Raw genomic sequence first — 20,507 nt, 5'->3', positions numbered from 1 at the left:
AGTGATGCAACATGACAGGCTAAACCCGTAATGTCTAAAATTTAAGCATCTCCTAATTTGCCAAAACTGTGATCGATAGTCACCTAAATGTTGACATCTTTACTCAATGCAATGATCGCCCAAGTATAAGGGATCTTAGTTCAATGCTATGCTTCTAATGCCATAGTGCTGCCGCTTCCTAATCAGGATGTTGAAATTGAAGGTCTGGGGGATAATGGCCCATTGTGAATTTAAGAAAAAAAAGCTGTTGATTGTAATAAAAAAAAGGAAAACGCTTGGTCATTCGTGACAAGTCTTGTTTTCTCTTTTGTATTCATATATGCTCTTTAACCAAGCAAAATTATAGTTTATCCGAATACTCAATTGCTCGTTAGAATTTTCAACTGGGCACTAAATACAAAAATATTCTATAACTTCAGGCTCTACATTCATTTCCCCTGTTGTATTGTCATATTTTTATTGTTTAATGCAACCCTTGTTTTTGGTATATGGGCTTAAATATAATATGGAAACCCCAAACCTTAAAATATACAAAGGTGCACATAGACATTTTGGTATTATGTCTGTGTGCACCTTTGTATATTTTACAAAATATACAAAAAAAAAAAAACTGACCGACCAACCTCATGAATGAACGTAAAGATTTACAGCTCATCTGGGCAAACTAGGGACACTGCTCCACTTCTGGCCTGTCCACAACGTACCTTGCCTCTCTGTCACTTAGGTTTGGAGACCCTGTCGCTGCCTGTACATGCACGACAGTAAATGTTGTTTCTGTCTGCCAAAGAACATCTCACGAGAACATATATGTATGGGGATTTTGAGCGGGGGAGACTCGAGGTAAACGTGAGGCTGAAGCTGTGAACCTTTCACAGCCTACAATTTGGCACGAAGCCGTGGTTAAAGTGTGTATGTTTGTGAGGAGCAGTCATGTGTGATCCTATAAGCCACCACTTTTGCACATCTGGTGCTGTCTAGCTAGGCTGATGCAGAATACATGCTGAGTATTGCAGCACACAGGCGCTTTACACACGTCAAGTTCAAGGGGCATTTTCAGTATCACCCATTCAGGAAACCTATGCTGTCTGGTTAAAGTGTTAAATGTCTCTACTTCTTATTTCCCAGGTATTCTTTTTTTTTTCAATTCTTTTTTATTGTCAATTCACAGATCCATACAGTTAATGAAAGAACAAAGCATACAAGTCCTTTATACATCTGATCATAAATAAGATTAGCTCAATTTAAAATAACCAGGACTGAGAAAGCAATACATAACAAGTAAGGACCAATAAGGAGTATAACTATATAACCATTTTTTAACAATAGTAAAATGAAAACAGACAAGAAAACAACAAACAAAATTCACGGATATTTTAATGAATAAAAGTACATCCTGAACTGGTTGCCCCACACCCCTTTTGGTGTTCTAAAATATTGGTAAGGCTGAATGGGTTAGCCTGCATACTTCATGATAGCTAACTGTGGAGTCCATAACTACTGTATTAGCTAGAGTGGGGGACGGCAACACGCGGCTCCAGAGCCGCATGCGGCTCTTTAGCGACATCTAGTGGCTTCCTGGAGCTTTATAAGAAAATTTTGAAAATGGAAAATATTTCGATAATAGGCTAATATAGATATAGATATAGATATAGATACATGTTGCAGCTACGAAAAAGGAGAGCTGTGGTGTTGTTTTTTTTAAACGTACACTTTATTTATGCTTTTAACAGTCTCGACAAACAACGTCTGCGTCCGACTCCGTGCCTTCTCTCTCCTTGTTCGACTCGGGAGGCTTTCAAAGACAGCCTCAGAAAAACGGAAATTAATGATAACTTCACTGACACTAAGAAAAATTAAAATAATGCACCAAAACAAAAAAAATCAAGCGAGGAAATTACAAAATAAATTCTATGGGGGCGTTTGTGAACACACAACAAAGTAATGAATAACAAACAATTCTGACAGTCCAGTCTCCTACATACATACAGCATGTGTTTCCTTATTTGTAAGTTTTAAAGAAGGTTTTTATTTTATTTTTGCGGCTCCAGACACATGTTTTTTTTTTTTTGTCCTTTATGGCTCTTTCAACATTTTGGTTGCCGACCCCTGAGCTCGAGCAAGCATTGGCTGGTTGATGACGTTTATTACTGTTTCAATTGTTAATTAATGTCAATACTATATTGTTTTGCTGTGCTCTGTTCCTTTAAGTGCGAGCAAGCATGTAAGTGTGAAAGAAAGGGTGAGAGTCACTGTGTAGTTCACCTGACCAACAGAAGATGGTACCGCACCCAGACTCTGCCTACTCGCTCCTATCATGTAGGCAAAATGGAAAATGAGCCCTGAAGTGCAGGTATCCTTGACTTCACTCTCAAGTAGTAGAGGGAGACTGCCTGAGGAGCCTCACATACAAATGGCTATGGTAGTCCTTTAAATCAGGTGTGTGAAACTTACAGACGGCACGGATAACATTTTGATTATATATGCACATGTGTAAATTGTTTAAACATTTCTTTCTTTATGAATCTCGTTGTATCTTAAAATGCATAACTATACTTTTCAATACCAATTACTTGTTAAAGTTGTGTGCCTTTGTACAATCAGTGGGATCAGTTGCAATGCAAAAATGTGAATGATAAAAATAAATTGCACATTTTTCTGAGGAAATCTAAGGTGCTTATGAAATGTTTTGTAAGAGATGTGTTCAGTAAATTTCCTTAATTTTCCTTAAATTCCTGTGCTCCTTTAGACCAAAAGAAAGGAAAGACATATTATTTTGATTATTTATAGCAGAGTATGGTGTAATTTTAATGGTCTGGCCCACTTGACATCTACCGAGGCTGTATGTGACCCGCAATGTGAACTGAGTTTTGACACCCCTGCTTCAAATACGTCAATATAGCCAGCGTGTATTTATGATTTATAGAGTCATGTGAATATTGTCAATTCAAATCAAATCTGCTTCAAATTGTACTCCTACAATTGCACATTGTTAAAACTGACACGAATTGGGTTTGTGTACGCACAAACCTAATAGAAAATAAACATTTTGAATGTTTATGTCTACAACATAAATCAAACTGGAGACGGCAACTCATGACAGTGCAACTCATAGCAAACTCCAAGCAAAGAAGAACTGTAGAACATTAATTAAAATTAATAAAAGGTTAGCAACCAACTGGACACGCCACGCATGTTTTGGGAATGTGGGAGGAAACCAGAGCACCCGGAGAAAACCCACGCAGGCCCGGGGAGAACATGCAAACTCCACATAGGGAGGCCGGAGCTGGAATCGAACCCGGTACCTCTGCACTGTGAAGCCGACGTGCTAACCACTGGACTACCGGGCCTCCCTGACTATATTTATTTATACTAAATATATACCCACACTGCAATTAAGGCCGGTAAATGTATTGTTCAACAGACCCAAACTAAACAAAGATGCACCTATGCAGCTATTCATCCATACTCCAAATCAGAGCCTGAGAAATTCCACGATGGCCTTCAGAGACTAAACTGTTTGCTCTTTTCCACCATTCCCAGTGTATTTAGGGAATGCAACTTTGTCATATTTTTCCATAGTGTAATTTTACCCTATAAATAGGCACATAAGACTTGGGGGGATGGGGTGGGAGAATGAGGGGTCAGTGTCTGCTGTGGACACTCATCAGCGGGCCCCTTCCCCACCTCCCACTATTTTTTCCAAATATTTGAGCACTGGCAAATATAGAGCAATGCAAGGGTGATGGGAATGCATCGCATATTCTGTTATTTCTCTTCAGCCATCTCCAATAACTTGAAAGCTTCCAGCCATTTTGGCCCATTGCTTATTGATGTAATGTACACTTGCCTGTTAATATATTAACAGGATTCTTCATTTAATTTAAAAAAAAAAACATTCTGGCAGGGGAAAAAAAGGATAATTGATTAGTGGAGTCTATCACAGCTGAGTGAATGAGAGAGAGGTAGACTGTGAAGAGATTACCATTCAGTCGCTGTGGACTGACAAACTCCATAGCAGTGTCTACAATCTTTTATTCAGATGAGGCACATAGTTTACATTGGAAAAAAAACTTCATGGTACACCCCCAAACAAATGCTGTTTGACACAAAAACTCTTGAAATGCTGATATTTTCTCCATTTATTTTAAGCGTTACTTTCAGGCCTGGCAGCCCGGTAGTCCAGTGGTTAGCACGTCGGCTTCACAGTGCAGAGGTACCGGGTTCGATTCCAGCTCCGGCCTCCCTGTGTGGAGTTTGCATGTTCTCCCCGGGCCTGCGTGGGTTTTCTCCGGGTGCTCCGGTTTCCTCCCACATTCCAAAAACATGCGTGGCAGGCTGATTGAACACTCTAAATTGTCCCTAGGTGTGAGTGTGAGTGCGAATGGTTGTTCGTTTCTGTGTGCCCTGCGATTGGCTGGCAACCGATTCAGGGTGTCTCCCGCCTACTGCCCGAAGACAGCTGGGATAGGCTCCAGCACCCCCGCGACCCTAGTGAGGATCAAGCGGCTCAGAAGATGAATGGATGATGACTTTCAGGCCTGTTCAGTTGGACACAAAGTTTATTTGCTTGCAGCAATTGAAGATGTTGATAGCTTCAACGTTTGACTGTGCCCTTTGACTAAATATGATGATTGCTGAAGTCTCGTGTATCCTTCTATAGTACAACCTTGTTGATAACCCACATGATTCTGGTTAAATAATACTGTTTGATCTTGACAATATGGTTCATACATGATCACTCAGCCGCGACGAGCAACTCACACGTGTCACTCACACACGAATACACACACAAACGCACGCACACAATTCTGGAATTCTGTTCTTCATTCAGAGATTAGCTTGCTGTTGTAGCTGTTTGCGTTTGTTGTTGAAATGTCCCCTGGGTGGAGATTCCTCAGAGCCTCAGTCATAAAGACACACATCAATGGGAAACCCATGAGAGAAAATGAATGAGCTTGAGGTCAGGTGCTGCTCCATTGTGAGTTTTGCAACTGCTGAATGGTGAATGTAATATTTTGGAATTTGGATATCCTGCTGATAATTATACCGAATAATCAAGCAATCGGTTTGTATTTTTCGATAAACCTTTTTTTTTTTTTTTACTTAAATTTAAACTGTGCATTGAACTGCCATTGAGAAGTAGGCACGCTGCAGGTCTATTCTGATTTTTACATATACAGCACGTATTTGATAAGGGCTGGTCACGATTGAATCATTTTCAAATCTATTACCCAAATGAGATTTCCACCATAGAACTGAGTAACTTTGTCTGGCCCCTCACCTCGTATTCTGTTTGCAATGGGTGACCCTACCAGAGGCATAATGCCTCAGACAACTTCATTCCTAGGATCATTGGGACACACAAACTCCTCCACCACGGTAAGGTGAGGGCTAAAGGAGTGCTTCGTCTTATCTTCATATGTTCTTCTCTTAACAGCCCCTGTGAGACAGCTTATTCTTTGGAATAGAGTGTCACAAAAAACTCACAAATGTGAAAGAAACGCAAACTCTTTAATCTCTTCATCCTCAATAAACCAGTATCTTTTGCGATTAAGCAAAAACAACAAAAATATTGTTCATAAATTGTTCATTCTTGCTGGCCTGAGATCTCCGGAGATTTGTATTAGAAATGGAAATGGAGAGCACATTTGTCAAATTCCCCATTTATGACTTTTAACGTTAGTTTCCACTGTAAATGGGGAAATGTTTGTGTTGGACCCCATGGGACAGACTTGGACAAAACACAATATTATGGTTTTTTTTCTGACCTTCCCATTCACTTTTCCCCACTTATATTCCTCTGTATGGGCTGTTACAACAGGGCGTCGCTCATAATTAACCCCAAATATCTTGAAAGAGATGCTCGAAAGCATTGAAATGAAGAATAAGAATGAAAGCGGCCGTTTTGATTGGTAGTGATCAAAACGTAGCAGTAGTAGTAGTAGTAGTGATCAATTTGACCCTGTCACTTCCAACCTAACCAGTGTGGACAGTGGGCTTCTTCAAAATTTCTTCTCAGAAAATAGCTTCACAATGTTTGATTTAAACAATTGAAATTGATTGAAATGCAATTTGATCTATGTAAAACATCCAGAATGTTGAACATGTAAAAAACCCTCCAACATTTGTTAAAGTTAATTGGGGTGAGGGTGGGGCTTTGCTTTGATCTGTTGCCGCTCCTCCATTTATAATGCCCTCCCAGTCCCAGGGCAGTTAAGGCTAATTACATGCTCAAGTACTTGGCTGCTTGAACCCAGTAGTCTCCATTTGTGTTTGTGCAAATTAAACCTGGATTGATATTGTGCATGTGTGCCACCGTTAGCCGATTAGTTTGTTCCAAGTTTTCGAACGAGCTTCGGACTACCCCTTCACGTTCTTTGTTTTCACTTAGAATTCTTCACCTATGGTTTCATATGTTAGTTACTGGAGTGTTTATTCAAAGGATCGACTCAGCACTGGATGCACATGCTTTTGATGTATTCAGACTGCCAGGTTGAGTGCACTGCAAATGAGTGTGCTGTCATGGTGCTGTGCGGAAGCAGAGCACTGCAGTGCAATAAAATTCTCAGTGATGAGCGTAGACATCCTCTCGCTCTCTCGCTCTCACTCTGTACAAAAACTGCATTCGCCAAAGCCACTCTGATCCATGCTCAGAGAGATAGATGTACCTGTGGTCTCATTGAAATAAACACACAGATGAACACAGCACACATTCAATTAACATCGAATTTCCTAGTTACAGACCAACACATTTGGTACCCTCTGTTATTTACACGCAGGTCGCTGCATGCAAACGACCCATTCTGAGACAATCTGATCACACAGTGGAGGCTTCGCCTTGTTCTGTTCCTTTGCTTGGTGAGAATATCGCTGGGGCGGAATGGAAACTTCATTTTGAAGGGGGCTAATATTAGCCTGGGCATGTGGAAAATTCCTTTTAAATGATCACAAGCTGAGAAAAGGCAAAGAATTTGTTTAGCATTTTGCTTGACAGTCTTTACTGAATACATGCAGTTCGTTTCTCTTTTTTTTTCTTCTTGGTGGCACACAGGAGGGTCCTGGGAACACAGATGGAGAGGAAGGGAGAAGAAGGGGTCGTACTGACAACAGTCAGGACTGTATGACCGTCTTTGGCTGTCACTTATTGTAGGCCTGGATCAGTTAAGGCTACTTGGATCACGGTGCCTTACTCTCTTCCCTCTAAAATACCAAAATGCCCATTTTCCACTCCACAGTACTTGACATGGCACGGTTTGACTTACAATGAAGGTGTAGATGTGGGTGTGAATAATTATTCATATCAGTATGTGCCCTGCGGCTGACTGGCAACCACTTCAGGGTGTAGTCGGCCTTCCGCCTGAAGTTAGCTGGGATATCCTCCCGCGACCCCAGATGCTCTTTTTCCCAGGTTGGAAGGTTAATTTAATGTAATCTTCAATGAGTATTGAAAACTAGATTTGAGTCTTGAGCTTTGACTTATTTTATGGTCTTGTGGTCTCTAATCTACACAGTGTCACAATTATAGACTGAGCAACAAATACACTTTGCACATACAACTCGACTCATATTTCATCAAATGTCCATTAGCAAGTTGCACAAGGGCATCATTTGAACACTCTTTGAACCAACTTAGTTGGCTTCCTGACATAGACAAGGCAGTCTCTCTCTCCCCTCTATATATATATATATATATATATATATATATATATATATATATATATATATACTGTATATATACATACTGTACATCTATATCTGTGTGTACAGTATGTATGTATGTGTATAGGGGAATTAAATTGTGTGTTTTATGTACTTGGCCAATAAGTCTGATTCTGATTCTGAAAAGGTGTTCCTGGAGTACTTAATAAAATAGTTCCTGAATCCAGATCCATGGAAATATATTTTCTTGTTTTTCATATATTTGAGGGGAAGTTGCTACTTAAATAAGGCATTTGTTCATCACAGATGTGTTTATTTATTTATTTGTTTGTTTGTTTGTTTGTTTGTTTGTTTATTTAGTTTAAGTAATTAGGGTTAACCCTTTGCGGGACACCCACCGGTCACTGCAGTGGATGACCTATCATGTTGTCAGGTTACAGGTTATCATTATTGGTCCATAATTGGTCGTGAAAGGGTGAAGGTAATCCTAACCCCAAGCATGCATGCATGATTTGTTGTCATCCCTTTTTAAGCCATGGCTCACTCTGGCCACATCATTTCATTTCACTTCTGGCTTCATCACTTTGGAGGGGAAAGTGCAAGTGTGCATGTGTGAGGAAGAGACAGACACAGAGAGACGAAACGGAAGCTGATGACACAAGAAGCATGAACTTCTTGTCTGTTGTAGTTTTGGTCACCTTGTGTGAATGGGTTCGGGCGACGGACTCATTGCTGTCGCACCAGCCTTCTTTTTTTTCGGGTTCCAGTTATTGTATGATTTTCAGTTGTCGTATTTCATCATATGCCTATCTGACACGTGTCAAAATGAAAAATCCAGTTTGCTTGTTCCCTTTGAAGCCCCCTCCCCAACCCCTATCTCTCCCCAATTCCCACCTGAACACCACTACCGCTAACACCACCACTGCTTGACCTGTATTTCACAAACAAACATAATATGACCCTAACTTGATAACTTGCCTTTGTGTTTGTGTGTCTGTGTGTGCATGTATGATTTAATAGGAAAATCCCATCTGGCCATAGTTCAGAGGGTCAACAATGAGGGTGAGGGAGACCCTTTCTACGAGGTTCTTGGTATTGTCACCCTGGAGGACATTATTGAGGAAATCATCAAGTCAGAGATCCTGGACGAGACAGACTTGTACAGTAGGTTGCCCTCTTAAAGTTCATACCAGATTAACCGTAGTCAAGGTCCAAACAGTTAAGTGATATCTAAATCACGCTATAGCTCGGTCCAAGTATTACAACACAATGTACTTTGTAAAATATATCACAAGGCAACAATGCAATCAATGTATTTGCATCAAAATGGATCACATTGCCATGAGTAATAATAAAACCCACATGGGATTCACAATCAAAAGTACTAGCAGTGATAAAGCATGCCGTGTTATGATTTTTCCCACAGAAGTGTCATAGAACATGTGCGTGATGTGTTTATCAGTATGTAACGGAATAGAAAGCCCAACTGTTCGGTATTGCTCACCTTTCCAAATCCAGTGATGAGTTGCTGTTTTATTTTAATAATTTATTCATGTCACTCAAAGGTAACACCTGCACTCTCCTGAACACTGTCATTGCATCCAGTAGACTGCGTGGAACACTTCTAAAGGTCCAGTTATAGATGTCCTGTTAGTTTAATCAATAAGATTTGCTTTAATTTGGTAACATTATGTGTGTAGTCTGTTTTAATCTTTTTGCACTTTGTCATATGTATGGTATATCAGCATACGTACAACAGCACCATTCCGATTTTTTTCAAAACCGACGGGCCTCTTTTGTATGTGGATACAAATCGGATGTATGCGCAATGCATCTCCAGTATGAACACTCATTTGTACACATTCAACCTAAATGTCATCAAAAGCCCAATATGCGCTGTGCGCAGACGAGTCGAGACTGCTCAGGAGACAACCGAGATGGTCCGTGAATCTGCAAACTTGTTTTGAGTAACAGTCTTTATATTTTACGTCAATCCCACTTGAAACATGAAGCATAATGTTGACATTTGGTGGTTATAATTGTAATTCAGTCACACAGACGGTACATTTGTTATCCGCAACAATGTGACACAATTTTTAGTAGACGTCTCCGTAAAATCAGGAGATCAAAGAGCATTGCCGCATTTCCCCAAAATATTTCTACCTCCTCCCACCTCGCTACTCTGGTGATATGAAATGATTTCAAAAAATCAGCCCCGACACACAAGAGCACCTTTACTTCGGTAAAGTCTCTTTAAAGACTTGATAGTCATCTTACTGTGACCTGCTGCATGAAGGCTACTTGATTTTCTTACTTTTTCATCTGCGAGCACACTAAACACTTGGTTTTGTTTCATTTATTATAGGATTTTTCTCTGTACCATCTCAGCCAAGCTCTGCAGAATTTCATTTTGGATTTGGTGACGTGTATTTTGCATTGGCACACGCATTCACTTCTTTTTTCAATGAATTTGTCATGTTTTGCTATTTCATTCAATGTGGCTAAAAAATTCCCTCTTGTTCTTTAACATCCTCAGACTCTCGATGACTTTTTGGCATTGTTTTCACATGATGTCGATTTTTTTTTTTGCCACTTTCTTCCGTCAATTCACGGTTATAGAAATTAACATGTTTGTGTTCATCTCGGTTGCCGTTTTATGCTGACTCCATGCATACATTGCATTGATACGCTGCTCTGACTTTGAGTGGACCAGATACAATCCCTTTTTTCAGTTGCAGAAGCCCGACTGTGATGCAATGGCAGAGTCTGGTCCATTTGGCAGGGGAAAATGTCAACATGCAAAGCAGTAGGAAAAGTCGTGAAGGATTGGGCATTCAAGACAAGAATTGTTTCTGTACCAGGAGCAGTTGAATGACCTCCTTCTTGTTCAATGCCGAGTCCAACAATGTTGTCTTGTACTCTGATCAAAACACTCCATGAATTGCACCTTATTTAAAATATTCATTCCGTGTATTTTTTCACTTTTAAATGATCCTGCGGGCCTGATCACACCTCCTTGAGGGCCGGTTCCGGCCCGAGAACCGTATGTTTGACACTGCTGGTTTAAACAAAACAAACAAACAAAACAATAATATATGCACTTTCCAATTCATGCTTTTTCTCCTCAAGAACATTTGTTGCACATTAAAAAAAACATGCTTTATATGTCCTGTACACTTAAGTATATTCAACTTTTAACACTATCATATGTGTCAGTACTATTAAAAATATTCTGAGCAATTACATGTTGTTTATATTATTGGGGGTTGGGTCTGCTTATTTGTTGGTCCAATACATATGGCTTGAAGTTATGTTAAGAATGTGGTAAACCAACAACGTAGCCCCCTATAGTTCTCTTTTAGTTCTGAGAAAGACACCGCAGCTATGTTTCCAGAAAAGGCAATGAAGTTTGGGTAACTCAAGTTTAGTCACCTTGTGTCCTGGGACAACTATATCCATCCATGGAGTCACATGGGTGGACTGACTTCTTTGCGTGGTAGAAGTATGATCGTGTGTGTCATCTCATCAACTGTCACTTTCTGTCTGCAGCTGACAACAAGACGAAGAAGAAAATCACCCATCGCGACAGGAAGCAAGATTTCTCGGCCTTCAAGCCTACCGACAATGAAACCAAGGTTAAAATATCACCTCAGCTTCTGCTGGCTACCCTGCGTTTCCTAGCAACAGGCAAGTGGGCTGCGTTGCTGCTTCACTTCCACTAGTGTGCCTGAAGCCCCTCACGGCGAGGAAAGTTTTTGCTTGTATGTTGGCAGTTCGTATGCACATGTGCCTGTTTGTGCTTTGAGTTTTGGGCAGTTCGTGGAGAGTTGGGTGAGTAAATGTGTGTGCGTGTGCGTGTGTGTGTGTGTGCGTTTGAGGGAACCAATTGTGTGAGGACTGACAACCGGCATGTTGGTATGCATGTTTATGTGTGTTTGTGAAGAAGGCCTCCTGTGAGTGCAGCACGGGATGGCTAAAACACAGTTGTCTCTTGGTGTCTTTTGAATTGAACGTGACCTGTTGCGTTAACACCAGTCTGTTTACTTTTACTCAAGTCCTCTGTGATGTTATGTGAGTTTTGGTATTTTTAGCCTCCACGGTTCCCACGCATTGACGTGTTTGGTGTCTAATTTGAAGTATTTCCATGAGGTAAATAAGCAGCGGCATACTCGAGCATTGCTTCTATGTCTCCAACTGCAGATGGATTTTCTTTCGGCCTTTGACCTAGCTGCTAAGCGTTGATTATGTTCTTCTCAGGGCTATTAGGAGTGTTAGTTCCTGGTGGTATAGCTAGCTGACAACCACACCTGTATGGAGTTGATGTTATTGAATGGCTAATGCATTCCAAATGCATCTCAAATGTATGAACTTGAATTTAGAAGTTATTAAGTTTTTACTTTCACTAGAGAGCATTGTTTTTGAAAACCTCATGAAAATAAATGTACACGCATGTAAATGAGTATACACTATGCTGAGCTTTCACTGACGGGCTAGCCTGTTGTGTCGACAGATAAAAGCAAAGCAGTTCGGAACCCAGTTGGGATGAGCAGCGTGTAGTAACTATGTGCCAATTGCTGACACGCTCCCTCGCTTGATAGAGAAAATACTGCACATAAATTAGCTGTTTTTTTTTGCACTTGAGTTGGCCCACGGTTTGGTTGTTCGATTCGTCAGTATTGACAATAGACGTATTTTATGGTTTAACTCACCCAATTATGACATTAAAGTTCAGGGTGCTGTAAGCTTTGGCTCGGGAGGGAGCACCGAGCTGTTCAGAAACGGTACTTTATTTACTCACAGGCGCATTCCTCTTCCCGTGTACAATATCATCTTATCGTTAAGTGTTGCACTGAGGCGATTCTTCATTTAATTCAACAAAGCTGAGAGACACTCGTAATGAGCGCCGGGTGCATTCAGGTGACGTGTGCATGTGCGCATGTCTGCGGTGGTCTCAGCAAGTCTACGTCCGGTTTGACGGAGAAGTCACCATAACTAGGAACCGGAAATTTAAAATGTGAGCGATTCTGGGAGAATAGTCCAATTCCAATTGATCCTTGAGACTCGATTCCTACTCCCCCGAAGTATGAAGTATATCTAAGTGACGCAGTTGCTTCATGCATCCCCCGGTTCAAAATGATCAACGCCAAAACGAACTTTAACCCACATGTGACGGGTGTTAATTTAGAATCCTGCACACCAACGGTGAAGGAACCCATCTAGACAGGTAATATAACAATATTCTTATTCGTCTTAGCCTGCGGGAAAAAAAAACAGTTGTATTCATCGAGCTCAATCGCGACTTTCTTCTTCTACTCGTCTCATTGTAAGTGAGAAAACCGATGCTTAGTGTGCAGCGATGAATGGGCCTGAGGCTCCGATGAAGTGTGTCAGAATTGTTATTGCGTTCATTCTGTTGCTCCACTCTCATTCTCACTCATTTCCTTGTCTGTCTCTATAGAGGTAGACCTCTTCGCACCGCCACAAATGTCTGAAAAGATTCTACTGCGCTTGTTGAAGCACCCCAATGTCATCCAGGAGCTGAAATACGATGAGAAGAGCAAGCGGGCGCCAGAGCACTACCTCTTCCACAGGAACAGACCTGTGGACTATTTCATCCTCATCCTGCAGGTTGGCGGGACTGAGAACCTTGCCAAGCATCATTCTAGTGCTAAAATACTTTGCGATTAATGAGCTAAGAAGTAAGAAAGTAGCTTTAAATCTGATAAACTTTTTTTTTTAAGAGAAGTGCTTGTTAAATTTTAAATTCCTTTTTTTATTTTTGGAAAGAGTAAGCTTTAGGAGATGGTCTTTTGCAGCCCCGCATTCCATTTCAGAAGGTGGCAGTAATGCACCAAAAGTTGTTTACTAAGAAAGACAAGACACAAGAAGAAGAAGACATCGGAAAGAAAAGTATTGATTCATAGTCACGGCAACTTGCTTTGGATATCCACAAGCTTTTAGATGAGAGGGAGATAGACAAACTGGCGGACCAGCGAAATTTACTGACGGAAGCGTGGTTAGAACAACATTGACGGACTGACCAAATGACGATTCCAGTTTGCTTCAGCTCAAAGAAATAATGGACTGACAATGACGGACGCGTGTCCAGTTGTGTCCAAAATGTTGTCAATTTCCCACTTGTGTTTCTTTTTACACTTAGATGGTAATTGCATTTTCACAAAGGAACAGCTTATTTCTATTTCCATTGTTTTCTTTATTGGTTACAACTACAAAGTAACAGTTTTTTTTTTTGACAAAAGATGTTTGACTGAATACCAAAAGACAAAACCAACATTACATCCAAAAATGTAGATTTTTTTTTCTTATGATAATAAAATCTCTGAATCTGACTTCCACAGGGCAAAGTGGAAGTGGAGGCAGGAAAAGAAGGGATGAAGTTTGAAGCAGGGCCATTCTCCTTCTATGGAATGCTGGCGCTCACCGTCTCACCAGGTGAACTCGCTAACTGTATTGTATTTTCTTCAAGTTGTCGGTGACTGACGTATTTTTTTCGCAGCTTTAGATTCATTTGAAGCTTTGTTGGTGACGAACTGACTATATTACAAAAGTATGAGTGAACGAATGTTTAGCACCCGCCATTATTGACTTCCTGTCTATTTGAATAATTATTTTCAACAAACAGTCATTCGTGATCCAGCCTTTGTCAGTCAAAATTTCAAAAGCATTTTGGACCAGTGACCCTCCCGCAGTGACGATAGTAGCGATGCCCTCACTCCTCTCAGTTCATTCACAAACTTCTCAACTATTCCCCAACCGGTTGCCACCATTTTGATCAGTAGATGGGAAACGAGAGACACCTACTGGTGAAAATGAAAATGTCCTGTTGTGTGCAATCTCGATTCGAAGTTTATATCTTTACGATTCTTCTTCATTCCCTCTTTCAATCAGTCTCACCGATTGCAGCCGGCGTCTCCGTTTTAAGCAGAATTATTTGCTGTTGATTTGACCTCCGTGTGCATTACATGTATACTAGGATACTTACCTTTCTTTACTTCTCTGTTCCCCTTCTTTTCTCTGCCCTCCTCTCCTCCCAAAGTCCCGCTGTCACTTTCTCGAACATTTGTCAATAGGGCCGATTCATTAGCTGGATCACCAGGTACAGTATACGTTTCTCTACTCATACTCATCTTCACATTGAATGCTCAGCTACTTGCTAACCATGACTTTTTATGTGCTTTATGTTTTGTTTAACACTACCCGATTGAGGAGAGTAAATAGATTTCCTCATGTTTCGGGGTTACTTCGTAATAGGTGATGGAGTGTATGCTGAGAAATTGCTTGCACGTGAATGACACATCCAATGCATGTAAATGAAAACGAAGGGACACGGCGCAAAGAAAAAAAAAAGCGACTGTTACGCCCTCATCCTCTCAGCCATTATTCAAGGGGGCTGAATGGTGCTGGAGACTGGAGGCCCCACACTCCGCCCTCTCCCTCTCGCCCCTAACCTTTTAACCCCCTGACTGCAAAAACAAGACCTACAGCTACAGCCCCCTGCTGGACACCACTGTGCGCACATACGCAGGAGAAGCACGTACACATATGTTCACTTGCCCAGACTGCGTGCATAAGATCTGTCAAAGCTGGAAACGTCGTTGAGTATATAGCTTTTGCTTTTTTTTTTTTTTTGACTGCCTTTCACACACACATCTAGTGTGTGTGTGTGTGTGCGTGTGTGTGTGTGTGTTTTAAATACTTTTTGGGGCTTTTAAATAAGGACCTGACCCCTGCTGCTTTTTGAAAGTGGAGTAGTAATCTGCAAGACTTCACATGCCAGGTCTTTGACCCACTGTGCTCGGCCTGCACACACACACACACACACACACACACACACTCACAGACATGCACACGAATGCTATTTGTAAGTCTCATAGACACCGACTTATTCCATTGTTGGATTACATACATTCCAGTCAGCATCGTAACATTGGTTTTAGCCAAGCTGTTTTCACTTTGTTGTGTGTGATTTTCACTAGGCTTCTTTAAGTAGTGGAAAATATAATCTGCCTTTAATTAAAAAAAAAAAAAAAAAAGAGAGAGAACAAGTACTTTCTACAGAGTGGCGCAGACCAGCTGCCTCATTGAAACTCACCAACTCATGAAATATTTTCAATATCATCAGTGTCTTGGAACTATCTTGACATGATGGTGAAGTGCAATTTTGATTTAAATACACCACCATTGAATTTTGAAGTAGTCGGGAAGAGGGAAGTTAAATATGTCAAAAACAAAAGTATATGTGCCCACATACACGCATAGCTACACAAATAGATAATGATAGAATGACAGTAAGTCATTCAATAAATTGATTTCTACAATGATCCAGAGGTATTGTCCCATGCGGTTGTCATATTTATGAATGACAAGGTTTTGCCAGGTTGTTTCCATCTGAAGCTAAAATTGACTTTTGGGACATAGTGGTGGGCCGTGACTTAGAAATTTGGACTGGTATGTGGAGTTAATGTAATTGCGCAAAAAAGCACCCGTGTGGCCAAGGGCCATCGGGCTACCGTTAATGTCGTGTTCAGCTGAGGCCACCAAAGTGGACTCTCTCAGCGCTTCGAATGTGCCTACAAATTCTCTCCAAAAATGTTAGGAACAGAATTGGCGACCAAGGACAGGCTCGGCGGAGTCCAACCTTCACTGGAAACAATTTCAATTTACTGCCAGCAATGCAGACCAAAGTCTGACACCAGACATAAAGAGTGAACAACCCTTATCCATCTCTCTCTCTCTCTCTCTCTCTGTGCTTTTATAAAATAAGACATCCCTGTGGGTGTTTGTTACCTTGCTCAAGGGCACTCATTTCTTTCTGTATTTGTTCCATTGCAGTATTTGGATCTATTAATACCGTATATATATTCAGTTTGAAATCCAAGTGCGCAAAAACTAGAAAATGGTTTTAGTACACTCGTCTGTGTCCAAGCAATGTCTGTGCTCTGTGCTTGTTTTGCACGGCGGGTGTATTTTTGTACAAAATTCATACTTGATAACTTCTCTCCCAGAGAATAAATCTCCACCGCGGCCGTTTGGACTGAACTACTCGGACTCTCAGAACAGGAGCGATCGAATAGATGTCATCACTCCGACTTTGGGCAGCAGCAACAATCAGCTGAACTCCTTCCTGCAGATCTACGTGCCTGACTACTCTGTCCGAGCGTGCTCGGACCTGTACTTTATCAAGGTGAGCAGAAGGGACTGCCACCCGTGTGCCCCGTTGCTTGATTGAAGTGAATCCCACCATCGAGTGCAGGCGTCTCCAGCAGCTCGCTCACAAACGGCTGCTGTTCGAGAGGAGCTCACCAAAAGGCTCCAAGAATTTCATTGAGTGTCTGAGTGGACTCGAGTTCCAACAAGTTGTCTCTTTCTTTGCCCCGTGATTGACTTGCGTCCAGTCCAAGGATGTCGTCTAAACGCTTTCTGAAAGTTCTCATTTCTCCAGTGATTGAATTAATACAAATGTTGAAATATTAAATAGAGCTCAATTTTCTTTGAAAACTTGTACATAATCCGAACTGTACGTACAAAGGAGCATTCATAACTTCAGGTTACACCGTATTTACTTTTTTGTGTGCGCGCGTGTGTGTGTGTGTAGTTGAAAATAAATACAGTACAATATAAATACAAGTGAAAACATTTCATGTTGAAGAAATAACACATCAAACCAACAAAAGTGCTTGTTAACTTATAGTGAGGTGGGAGAAAGACATGGCTGATACCCCCCCGCCCCCTCCACACACACAGATGATATTTACAATGTCAAGTCGTATTGTACTGTCTCACCACGTACAACAAAAATGATTTGCATTGGTTTTGAAAACTGCAAACTGCCTCTTGACAAAATCAATGTACCACTGAATAAGAAGTATAAGTCGAGCATGTGCCACTAGGTGATGTAGGTGTCAGGGATGCACTGTCCTTCGCCACCTGTCAATCATGCCGAAAATGAATCCCAAACTTCTTGCTCCGGCATGTAACCCCCTGGCTCTCTCCTCACCGTTGCCTAGGTAACACGGCAGCAGTACCAGAACGCCGTGATGGCGTCCCGCATGGACAAGACGCCGCAGTCCACAGACAGCGAGTTCACCAAGATTGAGCTGACGCTGAACGAGCTGGAGACCCCCATCACGCTCCCCGGCACTGCCGGCCACGCCCCGGCTGTGACTGTAGCTTTGGCCAACGAGGCTTCCCACCTTCTCAACCAGCAGCACAATTGCGTGGCCGTGAGCAGGAGCAACCACAGCGCGCACAACGAGTGGCCCATCTAGCCCCGCGCTCAGCATGGTGGAGGCCCGGACTCTACGCCTTTCTGCCTGACGGACGCACGATGCAGTAAGGCCCCTCCCAAAAGGAGAGGTGGTGGGGGGGAGGTGTGGGTGGGCGTTCAACACCCTCCCACAGTTGTTGGCAGCCCTGTTCAACTACACGTTCTAAAGACGGTGCTGTGACTGAGATTCCTTTTGGGACGATTTGACACTTTCATCGCGGAAACTTGGACGAGAAGACAACAGACTGCACACACACACATACACACACACACACTGTACTTTCCACGCAGGCCAAAGACCTTGGTCCCCTGTGCCGTTTTTTTTTTTTTTTTTAACACTGGACACACACATCCAAACAAATCTCACCTTTTGCATCTTTCAGGGAAACTCAATAGACGTTTGATCCCATCAGCATGGACTCCAGAGAGCAATGGTTCGGCTCGGACTGCACCAAAAACCGCTTTGAGAGAAACCATTACGTACATCACAAACCAAGAATGTTTTCCTGTATTTATTTATTTTATAATATTGTGTGTATATATAAAGAGATATATGTGTATGCTTGGAGACATGGTGTGAACTTAACGTGGCAATGAAGCATGCACAAAATCATACCCGAGAGGACATGCTATATATATGGAGCTAAACATCCATTGGTGTATATGGGGGGAGGGGTGGGGGGCGGGCGAAGGTCTTTTACAGATACAGTATGTATATTTACAGATTGTCTTATTTTTACTATTGTGTACTCAAATTTGGGCTTTTTCACCTTTAAAAAAATCACACTATTGCCTTTAAGAAAACAAATCATAACCTTAATTATTTTTAACAAAGTGCAATGAAAAGAGATTTATTTAAGAGATGATTAATAATAATACAAAAAAATGACTATTGTACATGGCAGATATATTTGTATGTGTGCTCTGTATATGTATGTTTGGGTTTGAAAGATGCTATACCCAACATCCACATGCAAATTTCCCTTCATGTCTAATTGGAGGCCTCTCTTGATCGTGATCTCAGACAAGCCTGCTCGACATCCGAGTGTGAGCTCTGATGCATTGTGGGAACATAAAAGCACCATCACCAGCGCCAATGCGCATGGGAGTTAAGTCTTGTAACAGAGTGTTTTTGTTTTTTGCCATTTTTACATTTAATCAAACTTGACTATTGCACAGTATTAATGACCTTGTCTCATAGGTTGAGTGGTATCAATATCCCGAGAAGAAACCTCAATGCAAAATATGTTCACAGACAACACACGGCATTTCTTATCCATTCCGTAGATTTGTTTCCTGTTGTTTGTCTCCTTTTTACATGACACGCCAGAACCAAGCCTGATCTGAGTTCACCAAGGCTTTTTTTTTTTTGACAGCAGTGAATGTGAGAAAAATGTTGTGGCTGCTATCACAATGCAAACATAATCCATGATGAATAACTCTTTAGTTACATTAAAACTGTTATTTCGCATCTGCCGTGGCTGCCATTAAAAGTTTTACGTTGATGGTTTCACTTTTATGCTTCAACTTTACATCGACTTCTCCCACAGTTATTCAGTTTGTATTTTTTCTTCATTGTCCCACTCAGGCAAATATTGTCTTACCTCCATCTTGAAAAAAAAAACCCTTACAATTTCACGTCTAGAAATGTTTTCAAGGACTTAAGCAAATATAAATACGATAATCATATGTGCTGTGCATCTCTATTCAGCCCCCTGTACTCTGAAGCCCCTAAATCCACTCAACAATGGGGGGGGGGGGGGCACTCGTCGAGGAAAAGTGTTTCAATTCAATTCTCCCAGGACCTTTGACGGCGGAGTAAAAAAAGTAATCTTCAAAATAAATACTCGGTAAAGAACAGACACCTGAGAAGTCTACTTAAATTCAATAATTGTATTTTTTATTTTGTCACTTCGTATCACTGATTTTAACTGCTCAACAATAGATTGAGAAGAATAGTTTTTTTCACGTGCATTTACTGTTTGATACCGCTGTGAGGCGCTGTTTCTCCTGTTAAAAATATCTAGCCCCTGTTTCTCGTTTGCTGGGCTTCAAGAGTGTCCCTGTTGCGTAACCACACAAACGAGTATTGTATTGTACAGGCACGCGCGCACGCACGCATACACTTTTCAGATGTTGACACGCGGAAAATGAAAACTCTAAAATAAATTTGACTGTCGAACGCAAAACTTTCTTCCCAGTCAAATACTTGGCGGTGTGTGTGTGCGTGTGTGTGATAATAGTTTTTTCATCCTGGAGGCAGGCGGTCTTGTCTCTCGAGGCAGTTGAAAAAGAGTGAATGACTAATGGCAACAGTGAGAGCCGGTTTCAGGATAAAACCATTCGATAAAAAATAGTGTATAACTGGAAAGCAATACTACTTCTTAAAAATGTGGTATGAAGAATGTTATTTATTTTGTGGCTTTGGGAGGCAGACAATGTGGACGGAATAAAGTATAAATGGTGTTCTCAACCTTTTTGAAATTGAGAGCGACTTCGCGGGGACTGATTGAGGCAAAGGGATACCAGTTGAATACACATTTCTGAAATAACAGATTTG

The 20,507-nt window shown here is 41.3% G+C and overlaps 1 protein-coding gene across 1 annotated transcript in view; it reads left to right on the top strand.

Annotated features, from left to right (window-relative positions):
* cnnm2b (cyclin and CBS domain divalent metal cation transport mediator 2b) overlaps positions 1 to 19,452 on the top strand; it is a 34,566-nt gene extending 15,114 nt beyond the window's left edge. The window contains exons 2-8 of the mRNA XM_052084362.1: positions 8,680 to 8,823; positions 11,209 to 11,346; positions 13,118 to 13,287; positions 14,019 to 14,112; positions 14,717 to 14,776; positions 16,686 to 16,864; positions 17,688 to 19,452. Of these exons, the coding sequence (XP_051940322.1) occupies positions 8,680 to 8,823; positions 11,209 to 11,346; positions 13,118 to 13,287; positions 14,019 to 14,112; positions 14,717 to 14,776; positions 16,686 to 16,864; positions 17,688 to 17,948 (1,046 nt within the window). The 3' untranslated portion in view covers positions 17,949 to 19,452. The remainder of the gene's footprint in view (positions 1 to 8,679; positions 8,824 to 11,208; positions 11,347 to 13,117; positions 13,288 to 14,018; positions 14,113 to 14,716; positions 14,777 to 16,685; positions 16,865 to 17,687) is intronic.
* The last annotated feature ends 1,055 nt before the right edge of the window (positions 19,453 to 20,507 follow it).

This window comes from Hippocampus zosterae, chromosome 13 (genome assembly GCF_025434085.1).
Source record: "Hippocampus zosterae strain Florida chromosome 13, ASM2543408v3, whole genome shotgun sequence".
NCBI classification, from domain to species: Eukaryota; Metazoa; Chordata; class Actinopteri; order Syngnathiformes; family Syngnathidae; genus Hippocampus; species Hippocampus zosterae.
Note: the sequence above shows the minus strand (reverse complement) of the source record. Positions and strands in the feature narration are given on the sequence as shown.